General features: G+C 44.8%; 1 protein-coding gene across 1 annotated transcript in view; it reads right to left on the bottom strand.

Annotated features, from left to right (window-relative positions):
- The window catches only part of AK4 (adenylate kinase 4), a gene marked incomplete at both ends in the record, with an annotated part of 88,083 nt that overhangs the window by 38,416 nt on the left and 29,383 nt on the right, over nucleotides 1–20,284 (bottom strand). The window contains one exon of the mRNA XM_080691180.1: nucleotides 2,166–2,285. Within this exon, the coding sequence (XP_080547306.1) occupies nucleotides 2,166–2,285 (120 nt within the window). The remainder of the gene's footprint in view (nucleotides 1–2,165; nucleotides 2,286–20,284) is intronic.

Below are 20,284 nucleotides of genomic sequence, written 5' to 3'. Positions count from 1 at the left end.
CCATTGAATTAGAAAGAGCCTCGAATACACTTAGGGTGACTTAATTACAGAAACAGCACCAACAAAGCTAAAATACCAGCAATTCCATAAATGTCTACACTTCAGGTCAGTGGCTCTCACAATACTGGTCTAGAAACGGACACCAGTAGCTTCACCATAATTGGTTTATTTTTAAAAATATATCTTTTTGGTGCACTGAATATACATCACAGTGAGGTTCAGAGTGACAGGCACACAGCACTGGGTGAGCCCCGCCCCACTCCCTCCCCTTCCCTTATGTGACTGAGATTGTTTTGTTTTGTTTTTGTGATACAGTAGATTGAACCCAGGTCATTCCACCTCCAGGCTATAGCCCCAGCCCTATTTTTTGTTTTGAAACAGGGTCTTACTGGGCTGCTGAAAGTCTTCCTAAATTGCTGAGGCTGGCCTCAAGCCTGCCTTTCGAGTACAGGGATTACAGGTGTGCAATCCCACGTCCCACTACAAGCCATTATTTGAAGTGTTTGCTTCATCGGTTGTATCTCCCGACCCCAACACTTTATCCCCTGGACCTCCTCCATTGCTCCACTGGCGTTTCTCCTCCTTCGTTTCTTTAGAGTCTCTTTTGTTTCCCAACTTCTTTCCAGCTTCAAATATGAAAGAATTCATATGATCCTTCACGTTCTGTGCCTGGCTAATCTCTAGTTCTATCCATTTTTCCGCAAATGAAATAATTGTGTTCTTACAGCTAAGCAACATTTTATTGTGTATATGTACTAGTTTCGTAATCTACTCATCTGCTGATGGTTACCTAGCCAGGCTGGTTCCATAACCTGGCTATTGTGGATTCTGCTGCTAGAAACATGGATGTGCACTGTATCTAATATTCTGGCTTCGATTCCTTTAGAAAATACTGAGGAGTGGTACATCGGGTCATATGATGGTTCCGTTCCCGGTCTTCTGAGGAACCTCCACACTGACCTCCAGAGCAACTGCACGAATTTACCATCCCACCAACTGTGTATAAGGGTTCCTATTTCCCTCCTTGCCAGCATTTATTATTGTGTTCTGGATGATTGCCATGTTAACTGCAAGTAGATAGAATCTCAATGTAAATCTGATTTGTATCTCCCTGACTGCTAATGATGTCAATCATTTTTTCATACATGTATTGGCCATCTGTCTTTTTTTGGGGGGTTGGGTCTGAGGGTGGAACCCAGGGGCATTCGACCTCTGAGCTACACCCCCTACCCTATATTTTATTCTTTTTGAACAGGGTCTCACTGAGTTGCAAAGGGCCTCACTAAATAGCTGAGACTGTCCGGGAACCACAATCCTCCAGTCTCAGCCACCTGAATGCTGGGATTACAAACTGGGATTACAAGGGTGCGCCAATATACCCAGCACCTGTATTTCTTCTTTTGTGAAGCATCTATTCAGCTCAATTGCCACCCCCTCCCTTCTTTTTTGGTACGATAATTTAATCAAGGAACATTCTACCTCCAAGCTACACCCCCAGCCCTTTGTATTTTCTATTTTGAAACAGGGTCCTACTACATTGCCAAGGCTTTTTTTTTTTTTTTTTAATGATGCAGTGCTGGGGATGGAACCCAGGGCATTCTACCTCTGAGCCACACACCCCCACCCCTATTTCTTCTTTTTTACTTTGAAATAGGGTCTCACTGAGTTGCAGTGGGCCTCACTAAGTAGCTGGGGCTGCCCACGAACCATGATCCTCCTGTCTTAGCCTCCCAAATGTTGGGATTAAAAGTGTGCGTCACCACACTGGGTTTGCCAAGCCTATTCTTGAATCTGAGAACCTTCCGTCTCAGCTTCCAAAGTACTGGAATTACAGGTGTGTACAACCACACCTGGCTGAATAGCTCAATTCTGAATTGGGTTGGCTTTTTCGTGTTAAATTATACGTTTTCTGTATATTGGTCCTCTATTGGAAAAGGAGCTGGCAAAGATCTTCTCCTATTCCACACGCTCTCTCTTTAGACCCTTGATGGTCTCCTTTGCTACACAGAAGCCTTCTGCATTTTCTAGGTTGCCAAATTCTAACACGAAATACACCATAGACATTGAGGGGAGGGAGCACTTTGTGATGTGGGAGAGATAAAGTAGGTGTTTGAGGGAATCATAACGGCTCTCCCCAGAAGCCCGGCTCACACACAGCCACTCACCATCCAGAAGCCAGTGCTGGCCGCTCCTGAGCTCCAGCTCGGCCATCATGAGCCGGGTGATCACGTGATCTGGAACCAAAAGGCCTTTCTCTAGGTACTGCTTCGCCACATCACCAACTTCTGTTGGAAAGAGGAAAGAAACGCTCAAAGAAAGCTTCCAAAGGGGAACAAAGCTCACAATCCTTTTTCTAACCATTTTGCCTTTTTTGCGTCCTCCTTAGAAGATTTTTTTGGATGAACAAAGGGTCATTCTACCTCCGAGCTACATCCCCAGACCTATTTTTTATTCTTTATTTTGGAACAGGGTCTTACTGAGTTGCAAAGGGCTTCACTAAGTAGCTGAGGCTGGCTGAGAACCGCAATCCTGTCTCAGCCTCCCGGATGCTGGGATTACAAGCATGCGCCACCATGCCCAGTTGAGAAAAATTTAAAGGTATGGTGTTTTTTTTTTATATTAGTTTCAATAATGATGACATCATTGCTTATTAAACACACTTGTCTCCTAAATAATATTTTTAAAAATAACTAAGGAGCCGGGTGTGGTGGCACATGCTTGTAATCTCAGCATTCGGGAGGCTGAGACTGGAGGATCGCGATTCACAGACAGCTCCAGCTACTTAGTGAGGCTCTCTGCAACTTAGTGAGACCCTGTTTCAAAATGGGGCAGTCGAATGACCCTGTTCCATCCCCAGACCTGCAAAAAATAAAAAATAAAAATTATAATAAATAAAAAGCAACACTTAGAAATAAGCACAACCATGAAAGGAAGGAGGAAAAAGAGAAAAATAAATAGAAATAAGTGTAGAAAATAGCTAGGCATGGTGGTGCATGCCTATAATCCCAGTACTTGGGAGGCAGAGACAGAAGGATTGCAGTTTTGAGGACGGCTACAGCAACTTAGAGAAGTCTCAACTAGGTTGAGACCCTCTTAAAAAAAAAAAAAAAACAATAATAATAGGGTGTATAGCTCAGAGGTAGATATTCTTTAGGTTCATCCCTAGTATTATAATACCAGAGATATGGAAGAGAGGGAGAAAATAAAGCTGGAGTGCAGGAGGCAAAGGTGAAAATAAAAGTAGAAAATAAAGTTAAAGTGCAGAGCGTAGAAGGAGGGCGATATATAAAAGGCTAAGAAAGAAGTATTGACCGGGCATGGTGGCACACACCTGTAATCCCAATACTTGAGAGGCTGACAAAGGAGGATCAAGGGTGTGAGGCCAGCCTCGGCAATTTAGTGAGACGCTTTTTTTTTTTTTTTTTTTGGATGGTACTGGGGGTGGAACCCAGGGGTTTTTCTACCTCCAGGTTATAATTTGGTAACAGGGTCTCACTAAGTTGCTGAGGCTGGCTTCGAACATGGGATTACAAGGGTGCACTACCACACCTGGTTAGTGAGACTTTATTTATTTATTTATTTATTTATTTATTTATTTATTTATTTATTTTGCAGGTCTGGGGATGGAAACCAGGGGCATTTGACCACAGAGCTACACCCCCTGGCCTATTTTTTTATTCTTTATTTTGAAACTGGGTCCCACTGAGTTGCAGAGGGCCTCACTAAGTAGCTGAGGCTGTCCACGGACCCTATTTAAAAAATCAAATAAAATAGCCGGGCGTGGTGGCGCACGCTTGTAATCCCCGCGCTTGGGAGGCAGAGACAGGAGGATCGTGCAGGTTCGAAGCCAGCCGCGCGCGCTGGCTTAGGAGACCCTGTTTCCAAACAAAAATGTAAAAATAGGTCTGGGAGTGTAGCCCGGAGGTAGAAGGGCTTCCAGGAACCCCAGTACCACCACCAAAATAAATAAATAAATAAATAAATAAATAAATAAATAAATAAATAAATAAATGAAAACAAAGAGTGAGGGGTGTAACTCAGAGGTAGAATGCCTTTGGATTCCATTCCCAGCACCAAAAAAAAAAAAAAAAAGCCCAAATGCTCCCCAGGGATGAGCCACCCACCAGCACCAAGCCTCCCAGCAGATCATGGTAAGCTGAGAAGCACAATCACGCCTTGGAAAGACCAAAAGGAAAAGTTCCGCTGGTCTCCAGAACACAGATCGGCTCGTTCCCTTCTGGAGCCCCAGTGACAGTGGGGAGGCAGCACCTTGAGTGGCACAGGCAACTCAGCGCTGCCGGGATGCTAAGTTCAGAAAGGGATGGGAATTTTGAAAAGCCACTTTCAGAGGAAATGCTGCTTCTGTCTTTAGTTTAAAATAACAGTTGCTCGTGAGTAGAAATCGTGACTTGAGTTCAGCAGGACAAATCATCAGTTTAAATCTGTGTCTTTCTCAGAATTGGATTTTTTTTTTTTAATAAGAATGAAGTCCTGTGTCTCTAGGGAGCTGATCATGAGCCATTAAGAACACAGTCTCAAGCTAATTAAGTTCTTATGATAACACAAAGTGGAATTGTGTTTCTGGGGTTTGGGGGGGAAGCACTAGAATCGCTGTGACCCCATTTGCACCTAGAACTGGGGTAGAGTTGTGGTTTCCCCAAACTGTATACTGGAACTGTCTGTGCGCCTCATCCATAGGTTAAGACAAACACAGACTGCAAAGGCTCCCACTGCCCAGGCAGCTCACACAAGCCTGCCTCACGCACTCAGTAGCATGCGACAAGACAGAGCCCCAGAGACAGGTGCATCCGTGAGCGTGGCTGAACTTGAATGAATGCAAGGGAGCCGTGCTTGTTCCGCAAGTTATTACTGCCAGGCGTGGTGACATACTTGTAATCCCAGTACTTGGGAGGCTGAGACAAGAGGATTGGGGGTTCGCAGCCAGCCTCACCTACATTGGCCCTCTGCAACTTAGTGAGACCCTGGTTCAAAATAAAGAATAAAAAAAATTGGGGCTGGGGGTCTAGCTCAAAGGTAGAATGCTCCTGGGTTCAATCCCCAGTACCACAAAAACAAAGTATTACTGACCACACTATAAACAACATATAACAGGTAATCTTCTAGAGCAGTAGCTGTGAACAAAAGTTCCAGTTCATAGATAGTGAGGTAGTATTATGTTCACCAAGAGAAGCAACAACCGTTAACTGAGCGTATACTATGTTATGTCCCAGGCACTATGTTTTGGGCATGTTATGCGTTATTTTATTTACTCTTCAAAAGAAGCTCACCTTCACAGATAAAACATGCTATTGGTTTGTTTTTTTGGGGGGGGGGGTTGGTTTTTGTTGTTGTTTTTGAACCCAGGGACAAAAACAAACCCAGTTTGTTTTTTTTAACCCAAGGACATCTACTTCCAAGCTATACCACCAGCCCTACATTTTAATTTTTTTTTGGTGGGGGGGGGGATATTGGGAATGGAACCCAGAGGCATTGTACCTCCAAGCTACATCCCCAGCCCCACTTCTTAGTCTTTTTCTATTTAGTTGCAAAAAGCCTCACTAAGTAGCTGAGGCTGTCTTCTTGTCTCAGTCCTCCCAAGTACTGGGATTACAAGCGTGCGCCAGCATGCTTGGCTCGATAGTGGTATAAATCAAGCTGTCAAAAAGTACCAATAAGTTCACACTCAGTAACTTTTCCATTTTGAAATGTACAGCTCAGTGGCTTTTAGTGAATTCTTAATGTTGTGCAATATGGCCACTCCCTAATTTCTAAACGTTTTTATACCCCAGGAAAAAACTCCCTTCCCACTAGCTGTCACCCCTCATTCTCTTTCCCTCCCTCCTTGACTCCCCTCCCACTGAAACTACTAAGCTACTTTCTATCTGCCTATTATGATATGTCCTATGAATGGAATCATTCGATACGTGTTCTTCTGTTTCTGGTTTCTTTGACTTCACATAATGTCTTCAGAGCTCACTCATGTTGAATTAGTGTCAGTATTTCGTTCCTTTTTATGACTAAATATTATACTGTATGACTATATCAAACTTTGTTTGGACATACATTTGTTGATGAATATCTCAGTTACTTCTTGTGTGTGTGTGTGTGTGTGTGTGTGTGTGTCTAGGAATTGAACCCAAGAGCATTCAACCACTGAGCTCCTATTTTATTTTATTTTATATTTTGAGGGTCTGGAGATGGAACCCAGGGGCATTCGACCTCCAAGCTTCACCCCCTGCCCTATTTTTTAGTCTTTATTTTGAAACAGGGCCTCACTAAGTAGATAAGACTGGCTGCGAACCGCGATCCTCGTCAGCCTATGGGATGCTGGGATTATAAGCATGCACCACCACGAACAGCTTATTATTTTGAAATGGTTTTGCCAAGTTACCATGTGCTGTGCTGACCTTGAACCTGCCATCCTTCTACCTCAGCCTCCCAAGTACTGGGATTATGAACGTGGGCCATCATGCTCAGCTTCTTTCTATTTTATATAGTGCTTGAGATCAAACCCAGGAACACACAGTGCTAAGCACTGTGCTACTGAGCTACGCTCTGAGCCCTGGTTCTACCTTGTGACTACTATGGATGACACTGCACTGAATGTTAATATAGAAGCTATTATGTGAACATGATACCTGTACAACATCCAGAGAACTCACTAGTGACAGACCCGGCTCAGCAAGGTGGGGTGAGGAGCACGGACGCCGGAAGGACCTTAAAGGAGATGTTTTAAGAGAGGCATGGTGGTGCATGCCTGTAATTCTAGTAGTTAGGAGGTTGAGACAGAAGGACCACAGGTTCAAGAACAGCCTCAGCAACCTACAAAACCCTGTTTTAAAATTTTTTTAAAAAGCAAAAAAAAAAAAAAAAAAAAAAAAAAGCTGGGCACTGTAGTACATGCTTGTAAATCCAGCATTTGGGAGGCTGAGACAGGAGGGTCTGGGTTTGTGGCCAGCCTCCATTACTTACTGAGGCCCTTTGCAACTCAGTAAAACCTTGTTTCAAAATAAAGAATAAAAAATAGGGCTGGAGGTGTAGCTTGGAGGTAGAATGCCCCTGGGTTCTGTCCCAAGTACACACACACACACACACACACACACACACACACACACACAAATTAAATTAAAAAGTAAATAAAATAAAAAATTTTAAAAATTAATTTAAGAGAGAAAAAAGGCTGGGGATGTAGGTCAGAGGTAGAATGACCATGGGCTCAATTCCAAGTGCCAAAAGATAGATAGATAGATAGATGGATGATAGTCTTAGAAGTGATGTTCCCAGAACCAAAAACTAATTACTTAGGTTGCAGGCTTAACATATATTAAAACCATGGGGCCCCTTGTTAGAAAATTTCAAATTTCAGGATTGACTATTGTGAAGTCTTAACCTAAGTGCAGGGCCTTGTGTAACCACATGTCGCCTACCCAGGGAAATGAGACACTGGGATGGGGGTGCTGGTGGGGTAAAGGCAAAGGAAGACAATCCTAAAAGGAGAGAAGGCAATGGAGGGGGACCCTCATCTGCCAAGAAGAGACAGACAATACAGTGATATGAGAATGAATACCTGGAGTTCATCCCGCAACCTCCAGTTTAAAATAACCCTGTGGAAGACTTCCAGAGCCATCCCACTCCAATTTACTAATTAAGAGAAATATCTACAGGCAACATACTTTCCCCACTCTTCCTGGCAGCCCTGCTCCTCTGTGGAGGAGGACAGGTTACACGTCTGCTGACCTGAGAGAGCTCAGATTCCAACTGAGCTCCCCAGCCCCACCACAGACACAGAATCAACAGCCAAACCCAAGATTCCAACTGCGTTAGAATCGCAAACCACCGTGTTGGAAGAGAGGCTCTTTCCTGAAAACCGGAGGCCCTTCATCAACCCTAGAAAGTTTGCTTAGAAGCAAGAGCTGTATCATTAATTGCTAATGATAGCATGTTTGGATAAAATATATACCTGGGCCAATTTCTCAGGTAATATTCTAAAGACAGGCTATGAACATACAATGTCTTACACATCCTTAGTATGTGTGTACACCACACATAATTTATAAAACACCAAGAGGATTGAGAGACTTTAATAAGAACCAGTCATGGCAGTGCACACCTGTAATCTCAGTCCTTGGGGGACTGAGACAGGAGGATCAGAGGTCTGCGAATGGTCCTTGCTCACAGTGTGATTCTCAGCAACCTAGCCAGACGCTGTTTCAAATAAAAGTGGCTCAGAGGTAGAACGACTCTGGGTTCAATCTCCAATACCACACACAAAGAAACTAATACACTTGAATAAATTTAGCGTGAGACGGGGTGCTGCTTGGTGGTCACTCGCTTACCAAGTACAAGGACCTGCTTTCAAGCTACAGTAACTCAAAAAAAACCAAGCAAACAAGAAACAAATTTAGGGTACCAAAAATAATCCAATTTTTTTTCAACCTTCACATCAACCATGAAATAAAATCATGTATTTATTAAACAGAACACCAGTCATTAAAGTCACATACAGAAAAACTTTCTTCAGAAAGGGAAAGGTAAGCCAGACATGGTGGCACACGCTTGTAATCCTAGCATTTGGGAGGCTGAGACAGGAGGATACGGGTTCTAGGCCAGCCTCAGCTACTTAATGAGGCCCTCTGCCGGCGTGGTGGCGCACGCTTGTAATCCCCACGCTTGGGAGGCGGAGACAGGAGGATCGCGCTGGTTCGGAGCCAGCCTCGCTGGCTTAAGAGAGTCTGTTTCCACATAAAAATGTTAAAAAATAGGTCTGGGAGTGTAGCCCGTGGGAGTGTATACCGGAGGTAGAAGGGCTTCCAGGAACCCCAGTACCACCAAAAGAAAATGAGGCCCTCTGCAAATTAGACTCTGTTTCAAATTAAAGAATTAAAAAAAAAAATCAGGCTGGGGGTGTAGCTCAGAGGTAGAATGCCCCTGGATTCAATCCATAGCGCCACAAAAAAAATAATAAAATAAAAATAAAAAAGGAAAGGTTAAAGCTGGGCCTGGCGGTACACATTTGTAATCCCAGTACTTGGAAGGCTAAGACAAAGGATCACAGGTTCGTGGGCAGCCTTATCTACTTAATGAGGCCCTGTTTCAAAATTAAAGAAGGGCCAGGTGTGGTGGCGCACGTTTATAATCCCAGCACTCTTGTGATCCCAGCATTCGGGAGGCTGAGACCAGAGGATAGTGGTTCACAGCCAGCCTCAGCTACTTAGTGAGGCCCTCGGCAACTTAGTGAGACCCTGTTTCAAAATAAAGAATAAAAAAAGCCAGGAGTGGTGGCGCACACTTGTAATCCCAGCATTTGGGAGGCTAAGACAGGAGGATCGCAGTTTGCAGACAGCCTCAACTATTTAAGACCCTGTTTCAAAAATAAAGACTAAAAAATAGGGCTGGGGGTGTAGCTCAGTGGTAGAATGCCCATGGGTTCCATCCATAGGAAAGAAAAGAGAAAGAGGGAAGGAAGGAAGGAAGGAAGGAAGGAAGGAAGGAAGGAAAAGAGTGTTAGACAATAAGATAACAAAGATTATGTAGAGATATATTACCCCCATGTAAATATATTAAGAAAAATCAAAATCAATTTTCTATCCTCCATTTTGCAGTGAGACCAGCCAGTTAAACCACTGACTGCAGAAAGAAAGAGGCCAGGGGACCGGAGGGAAGTTGGCATTAGAAGGAAGCTACTGAATATTTAATGCAATCTTTTGAAGCTTTTTCTTAATAGGAAAGATTGGTTTGAGATTTCTACCCGAGGCACAATGACATTCAGGATTCTGGTAGCCTAATTTTCGACTCTATTTGAAGCTGCTTATTTTCTAAGATGAAACCGATCTATGTTTTCCATAATTATTTGTTTGTGGATCTGCTCGAAGGTGCCCTCATTTGCACCTGGAATGCTTTGCTCGGTGCCTGGCACGCATTAGTGTACAGAGGAGTGTAGAGATGGAATCTTTTCTGAGGATCCCACCCCATGGTTCTGAGCCACGGCAGCAACTTTGGGAGTGATCTGGGGTGTTCTGGGAGCTCCCACAGGGTGCTGGCAGATGAATGCACAGTTACTTTCTCACTGTGGTTTTTCTTACTTGTCCCACAAAACAGTCATCACCCTTATGCAGGCACTTGCCAGGTTAGTTACTTTATTTTTATTTGTTTGTTTGTTTGTTTTTGTGGTACTGGGGATGGAACCCAGGGGCATTCTACTTCTGAGCTACATCCCCAGCCCTATTTTTTATTTTCAAACAGGGTCTCACTGAGTTGCAGAGAGCCTCACTAAGTAATACCGGAGGCTGTCCGTGAACCGTGAATCCTCCCGTCTCCCAAACCCTGAGATTAGTGTGCCACCATGCCTGGCTCAGGTTAGTTACTTTAAAAAGTATGTGGTGCTAGGTGTGGTGGTGCACGCTTGTAATCCCAGTACATGGGAGGCTGAGACAGGAGGATGGCAGGTTTATGGCCCACCTCAGCTACTTATTGAGGTCCTTCACAACTTAGACCCTATTTCAAAAATAAAGAACACAAAATAGGGCTGACTGCATCACACCACTGCATAAAATGCTCAAAAGGGCTCCACTGCCCGCGCAGTGGCTTCCCAGCCCCTCCAAGATCTGGCCCATGCCTGCACCCACATGCCTTCACCTCATCTCACGCCCAGCCCCAGGGCCCCTCTTCTGTCTGCCTCCCCTGCACCGTACACAGCCCAGCGTGCCCTGCTTCCCGCCTGCGGCGCACGTAACATCTGCGTTTTGTTTTTCGTGTCAGTCTTCTGCACTAGACAGCAGGGGATAATGTCTGTCTTGTGCATCACCATCTTTGGAATACGGTGAAGAGCCTGATACAAAGCACATGTGCAATGTGCGTTTCAAGATTAGCCATTCCTTCCAAGTTCCGTTGGAGAATTCCCAGAGAACTTCTATTTGTAACAACACAACCACTAATGTGTACGCCAGATTAAAAATTTACATTGAGATGTACATATGTACTTTCGTTGGTACTGGGAATTGAACCCCAAAACATACTACACCTAAGATTCATCTGCAGCCCTATTATCTTTATTTCTTTTGTGTGTGTGTGTGTGTGTGTGTGTGTGTGTGTGTGTGTGTTTGGTTTTTTTTTTTTGCGGGTATGGGGATAGAACCCAGGGGCATTTGACCTCCGAGCTACACCCCCTGCCCTATTTTTTATTCTCTATTTTGAAACCAGGTCTCACTGAGTTGCAGAGGGCCTCACTAAGTAGCTGAGGCTGTCTGCAAATTGTGATCCTCCAGTCTCAGCCTCCTGAATGCTGGGATTACAAGCGTGTGCCACCACGCCCGGCTTGTATTTATTTGTATTTATACTGGAGATTGAATCAAGAAGTATTCCGCCTCTGAACTACACACCCCCAGCACCTTTAATTTTTTTGTTTTGAACAAAGCCAGGTTACCGAGTCTTGCTAAATTGCTGGGGCTGGTCTTGAACCTGTGATCCTTGTCTCCACATTTATTTTTTTCATAGTACTAGAGATTGAACCCAGGGGTATTCTACCTCTGAGCTACACCTCCAACCCTATTTTATTTTTTGTTTTGAAGCAGGTTCTCACTAGGTTGTTGAGAGTCTCCCTACATGCAAGACCCTGTGATCCTCCTGTCTCTGCCTCCCAAGTACTGGGATTACAGGCATGCACCACCACACCTGGCTTATCTCAGCCTTCTAGGTACTAGAATGAAAGGCTCAGACACCATGTCCAGCTTTACTTATTTATTTACTCCCTTTATTTATTTATTTTTGTGGTCCTGGGACTGAACCTAGGGCCAGTCTACCTTAAAGCTACATTCCCAGCCCTTTTGATTTTTTTGTTTTGAAGCAAGGTCTCGCTAAATTGCTGAGGGCCTCACTGAAGTTTCTGAGGCCGGCTTCAAACCTGGTATTCTCCTGTTTCAGTCTCCCAAGTATTGAGATTACAAGTGTATACCATTGTGCCTGGTGGGATATCTTTCCCAGCTAGGATTTACATATTTAGCTCTACTGCAAAGAGATTTTAAAAAAAAAATTACAGAGCCAGGCATGAACAAAAAATAAGGGTTGGGGTATAGGTTGGAAGTAAAATGATCCTAGGCTCAATCCCCAGTTCCAAAAACTAATAATAATGATTCACTCATTCATTAAAAAAATGTTCACTAAGCATCTACTCTAAGCTTTAATCTGTACTCAGAGGCTGAGGCAGGAGGATCACAAGTTCTTGGCCAGCCCTGGCAATTTAGCAAGATCTTGTCTCAAAATAAAAACGAGCTGGGAATGTAGCTCAACGTAGAGCATAACAGGATTCAACCCCCAATACTGCAAGGAAAAGGGAGGAAGTTCTCTATGCCTGGTGGCTGGGCAGGCACCAAACAGCTGACAACTTGGCCTCCTTTCAAAACAAAGTTTTAAGAATATTCTTCTACCTTTTACTGGCACAAACGAAATAAAATAAATGAGGATTTAATTTTATTTCTCTGCCTAAAGAGTCTGCCTGTTTAGTTTTTTAAAATAATACAGATAAGCCAGGGATGGTGGCGCACGCTTTTAATCCCAGCATCTGGGAGGCAAAGACTGGAGGATAGTGGTTCCTGGACAGCCTCAGCTATTTAGTAAGGCTCTCCTAACTTAGTGAGACCCTGTTTCAAAATAAAGAATAAAAAATTGGGCAGGGGGTGTAGCTCAGAGGTCAAATGCCCCTGGGTTCCAACCCCAGACCCGCAAAAAAAAAAAAAAAAAAAAAAAAAAAAAAAAAAAAACAGACAAAATTAGTGTAATGTTGAGGGGTACACATATGTTAGAAGTACATGGTAGAGTAAGAAAACAAGACCACAAGATGCAGAACAGCTTGTAGCTGGCCGGGGCCGGGCAGGGATGGAGGAAGAACGCGTGAGGTTTCCAAGGTTGTGGTGATGCTCTGTGTCTCCGGCTGGGCAGTGGATGCGCAGCTGCTATCCTTTAAGCACACATACCCACGCCCTTTTTGTTCTGTTCAAACGAGGGCAAAACTGGATACAGAAGACAGAGCTGGACAAATGTTCATGAAGCAGCAAATTCCCAAGATGCCTGGCTAACTCACCATCAACAGATAATCACTCAATGCTCTTTTCATTGTTCAAGCTAGAAAATGCTGAGCAGGAAAGGCCCCCGTAGAAGAGCCCGGTCGCGTCAGGAAGCTGCCCTGGCCTGAAAGTGCCTGTCAGACTAGAGAATTAAAAGGAAGAGAATAGAATAGTTCTGCTCACCCAAGGTATCAAAACACCATTTATAATACACACACACCACACACACACACACACACACACACACGCACACGCACACGCACACGCACACACACTCTTGGTCAAAACATAGATGTCAAAGTCCTTTAGATGTAGAAATCGTGGAAGAAATTTCTAAATTTAAGGCATTTTGGCACTTAACCCCAAAGAAGTCATTTGAGATGTCCAGGATCCACCCTTCAACTGCCCTCACTCAAGTTCCTTTATATCAAAAAGTTTTTGTTGTTGTTTGTTTTTTGTTGTTGTTTGTTTGTTTGTTTTGGGGTTCCTGGAAGCCCTTCTACCTCCGGGCTACACTCCCAGACCTATTTTTACATTTTTATTTGGAAACAGGGTCTCCTAAGCCAGCACGCATGGCTGGCTTCGAACCTGCGCGATCCTCCTGTCTCTGCCTCCCAAGCGCGGGGGATTACAATCGTGCACCACCGCACCCGGCTTCCCCCCCATCCCACCTCCCCACCCCCCCCCACAGGTCTGAGGATGGAACCCAGGGGTATTTGACCTCCGAGCTACACCTCCTGCCCTATTTCTTATTCTTTATTTTGAATTTGAATACCGGGTCTCACTGAGTTGCAGAGGGCCTCACTAAATAGCTGAGGCTGTAGGTGAACCGCTATCCTCTGGTCTCAGCCTCCCAAATACTGGGATTAAAAGTGTGTGCCACCACACCCGGCTCAAGAAGTTTTACATCATTCCCTGGCACTTGCTTGCTACTGGTAGCTATTAAGAAAATTCTAACCCGGGTATGGTAGTTTGTAATCCCAGCATTTGGGAGGCTGAGACAGGAGGATCCTGGTTCACAGACAACCTCAGCTACTTAGTGAAGCCCTTTGCAACTCAGTGAGACCCTGTTTCAAAATAAAGAATAAAAAAAAAAAATAGGGCTAGCTGGGCGTGGTGGCACACACTTGTAATCCCCGCACTTGGGAGGCTGAGACAGAAGGAGCTACTTAGTGAGGCTTTCAGCAACTTAGTGAGACCCTGTTTCCAAATAAAATATAAAAAAGGTCTGGGAGTATAGTCCAGAGGTAGAAAGCCTCTGGGTTCCATCCCCAGTACCACCAAAAAAAGAAAAAAGAAAAAAAAAATAGGGCTGAGGATATAACTCAGAGATAGAATGCCCCTGGGTTCCATCCCCAGTACCACAATAATTAATAATAATAATAATAATAATAATAAATAAATAAATAAAAATAACCTATAGCAGCACACCTTCCTGTGCAGCCACCCCACAAAATCAAACACCCACAGTCTTGTCAACCTCCTCTCCTCTCTGCATGGCCCCCTCCCCTCCCCTGATCCGGCCCCATGCATCCCCAATAGGGACCTTCCAAAAGCACAGATAGGCACAAATTGCTTCCTCCCAAGGCCAGCAATGCACTCCCTTGCCTACAAAATGATCTATCCCTAGGGGTGGCCCTTCACAGCCTCTGTGAGCTGGCTGAAACTTCTTTCTCAAACCTCACCTCCCACCAGTCCCTTTATGGCCAACCGTTAACCCCATCTGTGTCCAGCATAGAGTCAAGCCTGCACAGACAAGGCAGAAGAGAGGCGGGCCGCGATGGAGGTAGGTCCCAGGAAGGAACCCATCCTGACCTCGGGCCCATAGAAAGCTTCCCAGCCTTCAAGCTGTCTGCGTTCTGACCACCTCCCAGGCCTGCTTCTTCCCACCCATGTACAGTGACTCCATCTCTCACTCTGCACTCGCCAAAGTCACTTTTATTCTCCAGGGCCAACACTAAAAACCACCTAAGTGGCACTCTCTTGGAGATCTCTTACTGCAGAGCAGGAAGCCCTTTTCCTTATGATTCACTGGGATCGTCCATGGGGTCTTCTCTGCTCAGACTCGAAAGTGACTCCCTTGGGCAAAGGCAGGCCTGGGGCACCCAGCTGTGTACAAGAAAGATGCTGTGTCCATGCACTTCCAAAGGACGCTGCTCCTCCAAGCTGACTGGGCTGGGTGCCAGGGAAGAGAGCACAGAGGCAGAACCAGGGCCGGACTGCGAGCCCACTCACCTCGCAGCCACAAGACTCCAGCAGGTCAGTCTGCCCAGGGTGTTCTGGCCCTGCACCTCTACCTGACAGTTCACTCTTCTCATTGACTGGGGGATGATTATAATCTCCTTGAGGCCAGAGCCCACCTCATTTTATCCATAAGAGCCACTCCAATTGAGAAAAAGAACTATCACATCTTTAATCTCTCCACCCTCCCACCCACAGGGCCCTCAAATGATTCAGTTCTTGTCAAATCTATTGTGTGGTTCAAGAGTCCTGACAGCTAGTCATGACTTTAAGGCAATTAAGACCCAGAAAAGCTTTCTCATTCATACAGTAAGACTCAAACATAATCTTCTATGATGTTTTAAGTACTCTAATTCTTTGACAAGCTTTGAACAACTGAGCACAGTAGATTACTGAAGCCAGCAGAGGAGCATTCTGCTACCAGATTAGACTACGCAGATAAACATTTGACACATCCGTTCTCAAGAAGACGACTGCTTACAGTCTATTCAAGCTCATTTAGAAAGATCATTTCCACTGGCTGCATTTTTATCTCAAGCCTGACCTCAACAAGAGAGGATGGGTCTCTGCAAGTATTCACTTGCTCTTCCTAGGCACTCTGACATTCTTAAACACGCACAAATGTGTAGGAGTCCAAGTCTTAAACAATGTGATTAAGACTCCAACTTAATCTCTAACAGAAGAGGAAGTTTAGCATTAAGGATACAATGTAATATTTTCTTTCTCTCCTCTCTCCATCTCTGTCTGCAATACTGAGGATTGAACCCAGGGAAATTCTACCTCTGAGCTACACCCCTAGCCCTTTTTTATTTTTTATTTTCAAACAGGGTCTCCATAAACTGTTAAGGTCCTCATTAAGTTCCTGAAGCTAGAGACAAGCATGGCAGTGCATACTTGTAATCCCAGTACTTTGGGAGGCTAAGACAGAAGGCTGGCAGGTTCCCAGCCAGCTTCAGCAACTTGTGAGGTCATCCATAACTTGGTGAGACCTTGTTTCAAAACAATAAAATAGGTTTGGAGGTATAGCTCGGAGGTAGAACGCCCCTGGGTTCCATTCCCATTACCACATACACACAAAATGATCCTGAGGCTGGCCTCAAACCTACAATCCTTTTTTCTTTCTTTCTTTCTTTTCTTTTCTTTTTGCAGGTCTGGGGATGAAACCCAGGGGCATTCTACCTCTGAGCTACACCCCCTGCCCTATTTTTATTCATTTTGAAACAGGGTCTAAGTTGCAGAAGACCTCACTAAGTAGCTGAGGCTGTCCGCAAACCTTGCAATCCTTTTAACCTTTTAATTGCTTAAAAGGATTATAAACATGCGCCACTGTGCCTGACTCAATTTACCACTTTCAAACTCAGATGCAGTCTCTGAATTATACTGGCTAGACTGCCAAAACCCCAGCTGCCTCTCTTCAAGCTGTCCCACAGCTTTTCCCTAAGAATTTCCTAATAAACCACAACTCAATAGGGACTTGTGAACTTCTTCTGAAGGTAATAAAGATGTTTATAATTTCATAATTAAAAATCAGGCATGGTGGCGCATGCCTTTGATTCCAGTAGTTGGGAGGCTGAGACAGGAGGATTGCAGGTTCAAGGACAACCTCAGCAAGTAGGGAAAGTCTCAACCTAGTAAGACCTTGTTTCCAAGCAAGAAATAAAATTGGGCTGGGAGTATAGCTCAGAAATATAGTGCCTCTGGGTTAAATTCTTAGTGCCTTTAAAAAAAAAATGAACCAGGCGCGTTGGCTCAAGCTTATAATCCCAGTACTTAGGAGGCTGAGACAGGAAGACGACACAAGTTCGAAGCCAGCCTTAGCTATTTAGCGAGGCTCTCAGCAACCTAGCGAGACCCTGTTTCAAAATAAAATTTTTTTAAAAAATAGGTCTGGGAATGTAGCCCAGAGATAGAAAGCCCATTGGGTTCCATCTCCAGTACCACAAAAAAGAAAAAAAGAAAAGATCTAGGGTATAACTCAGAGGCAGAATGCTCCTTAGTTCAATCCCCAGTGCCACAAATAACTAACACACACACACACACACACACACACACACACACACACACACACCTTTAAAAACTTAAAAATGCAGAGCATGGTGGCACATGCCTGTATTTCCAGTACTTGGGAGGCTGAGATAGTAGGACTCAGGTTTGAAGACAGTCTCAGCAACTTAGTGAGGCTCCCATCAATTTAGCGATGGCCTTGTTTATAAATAAAAAATAGAACAGGGCTAGGGGTATAGGCTGAAGATAGAATGTCCTTGAGTTTCATTCGCAAACACACACAAACACACACTTGAAAGACTTTAATCCTATTCTTTTTTGTTCATTTAACATAAGACAAAGACCCCATGGGATCACACCATTGACCACAGGCTTCAATACCTTCCCGTCACTGCTTGGCTTGGCTTAGGCTGGACTATTTAGCTCATGATGGGGAAAACTACTGCTGGTGTTTAACAGCTGCTTGTGCAATTGATTATCCCCTAGGATATTCAAACATTATCCAAAATCTGTGACCTATATAATTTTTTATCCTCTAGATTAATCATTGGAAAAAACTTGTTTATAACCCATGAGCCCAAATTTACATAAAGTACAAATGTGTATCTCTATCACTAATTTGTAAGACCCAAAATAAAAGAATTTGAGCCAGGCATGGTGGCATAATTGTATTCGTGGTGGTGCTTGTAATCCCAGCATTTGGGAGGATCATGGTTCGTGGACAGCCTCAACTACTCAGTTGCCTTTGCAACTCAGTGAGACCCTATTTCAAAATAAAGAACAAAAAACAGGGAAGGGGGTATAGTTCAGAGATCAAATGCCCCCGGGTTCCATCCCCAGACCTGCCAAAAAAAAAAAAAAAAAAAAAAAAAAGGGCTGGGGATGTAGTTCGGAGGTATAATGCCCCTGGGTTCTATCCCAGTACAAGGGGGGGGGGTGGGGGAGGAAAAAAATAAGGAAAGAAAGAAGATAAGAAAGAAGGAAAGAAAGAAATTAAGAATTGTGAGTAGCTGAGGTTGGCCACAAACCTGTGACCCTCCTGTCTCAGCCTTCCAAGTATGGGATTACAGTGTGCGCCACCCCACCCAGCTCAGCTGGACCCTTCTTAGTGGTGGAATTTCAGTTCCCTTCTCCTGGCCGGGTGCTTGGCATGCCTCACTCAGAACCCCTCCGCTTCCTTTCCTCCACTGGAGGTTTCACGTGAGTTGGGTGACAGCAGCCTAAGGAGAAGTCCTTCCTGCTCTCCTGAGCGGTCAAGGCTCTTCACCACTATTCTGGATGGGGGGAGTGGAGTGAGGACCAGAACTCGGGGTGCCTGAGCCACCTGCTGGTGTCCACTAGTGTTCTTCCCGCCATGCTCTGCCTAAACACAGGCTCTGCTAAGTCTTTTTCTTCTTTTCTCCTTAGTCGCACTGGATATGCACATTCACTTACTTTAATTTTGTATTTTGAGTTCAGAAATATGCTGGAGTGGGTATGTTCCTACAATAGCCAAGGTTTCTTTAAAATAAAAAAAAGCATGGAGCCGCACATGGTGGTGCATGCTTGTAATTTTAGTACTTGGGAAACTGAGACAAGAAGATCCCAGGTTCAAGGCCACACTTAGCAAGTAGTGAGTCTCTCAGCAATCTAACAAGACCCTGTTTAAAATAATAACATAGGGCTGGGGGTATGGCTTAGAAGTAGAATGTCCCATAGTACAAAAAAATAAAAGATGCATGGACCACAGCCATAGCTTGGAGTAGGGAAGCGGCTAGCCTGGCCAGCAGATTCTTTACCCTGAGCTTCCTCATCCCACCAGCAGATCAACCTGACTCAGGGAATCAAAATAGTGTACTAATGTCAGGCATGATGGTGCACCCCTGTAATCCTAGCATTTGGGGGGCTGAGAAGGGGATCAAGGTTCACAGATAGCCTCAGCTACTTAGTGAGGCCCTCTGCAACTCAGTTGAGACCCTATTTCAAAAGAAAGAATAAAAATTCGGGCTGGGGGTGTAGCTCAGAGGTAGAATGCCCCTGGGTTCCATCCCCAGTACCACACACACCAAAAAAAGTGCACTAACCTCACTTTAAAACTACATGAAAATATATTTAAATCATGAAGAGATATTTGAGTTTCATATGCCAAAAATTTTTTGATTTCCCATGTCAGGAGGATTTTCTTGGCCTGGAATAGGAACGCAGGCACTTATAAACACACCATGAACATCTGGCGTAGTACCACACGCTGCCTTACATAAGCAAGCAGAGGAGAAAAAAAGCAGATTGGGATCGAGACAGAGAAGTCAGGCAAGGAAACAAGGAGGAAAAAGGCAAGTAATGGAAGCATTCGCCAAAACTCAGAAGAATCGTTTGGGGATCGCGGTCTGCAAATCTGCCTCCGTATTCACTGCACCAGGCACCACCGGCAGCCCTGAGGAAGAGGATTGCCCCTCAAATCTCTGGGGCTCCCTAGATTTTCCCTGCCAAGACCACAGAATGGCCTCCCTGTAACCCGATCACAGTCCAATCACCAGCCCCATTGAGAGGACAGGGAGGAATTTTGCTTTTAAAACAACACACAAGAAAAGCCATTCCTGGCCATCTCGGGAGCTGGCTGTGCGCTGAACCTTGCAGGCTGCCTCCCTGCGCAGAATCTTGACTGCTGATCATTGGGAGAGGAGCGGCTGTTCTCTTCCAGGGCCATCTGCTCAGACAGGATGGATGGCGACTGCTCCTGGCGGGTCTCTCCCTCTCTCCCTTTCTCCCTCCCCTTTCTGACAAAGCTCTGATGGAGAACCATGAGGGACCAAAAATGTGTCCCGCTCACCAGCCTTCTAAGGGAGGAGTGATGCGGCCACCCTTCAGGGTTTCCTCAGCTCACAGTGGTCCACACAGCCCAAAGAAGGGGCCATCACACAATCCCCCCTCTGTCCTCCGCAAGAACAGCAATCATAAACCCAGGGCAATGGACACCAGACACTGAAACCCTAAACAAGTTG

This window comes from Muscardinus avellanarius, assembly GCF_963383645.1.
Source record: "Muscardinus avellanarius genome assembly, chromosome: 3".
NCBI classification, from domain to species: Eukaryota; Metazoa; Chordata; class Mammalia; order Rodentia; family Gliridae; genus Muscardinus; species Muscardinus avellanarius.
Note: the sequence above shows the minus strand (reverse complement) of the source record. Positions and strands in the feature narration are given on the sequence as shown.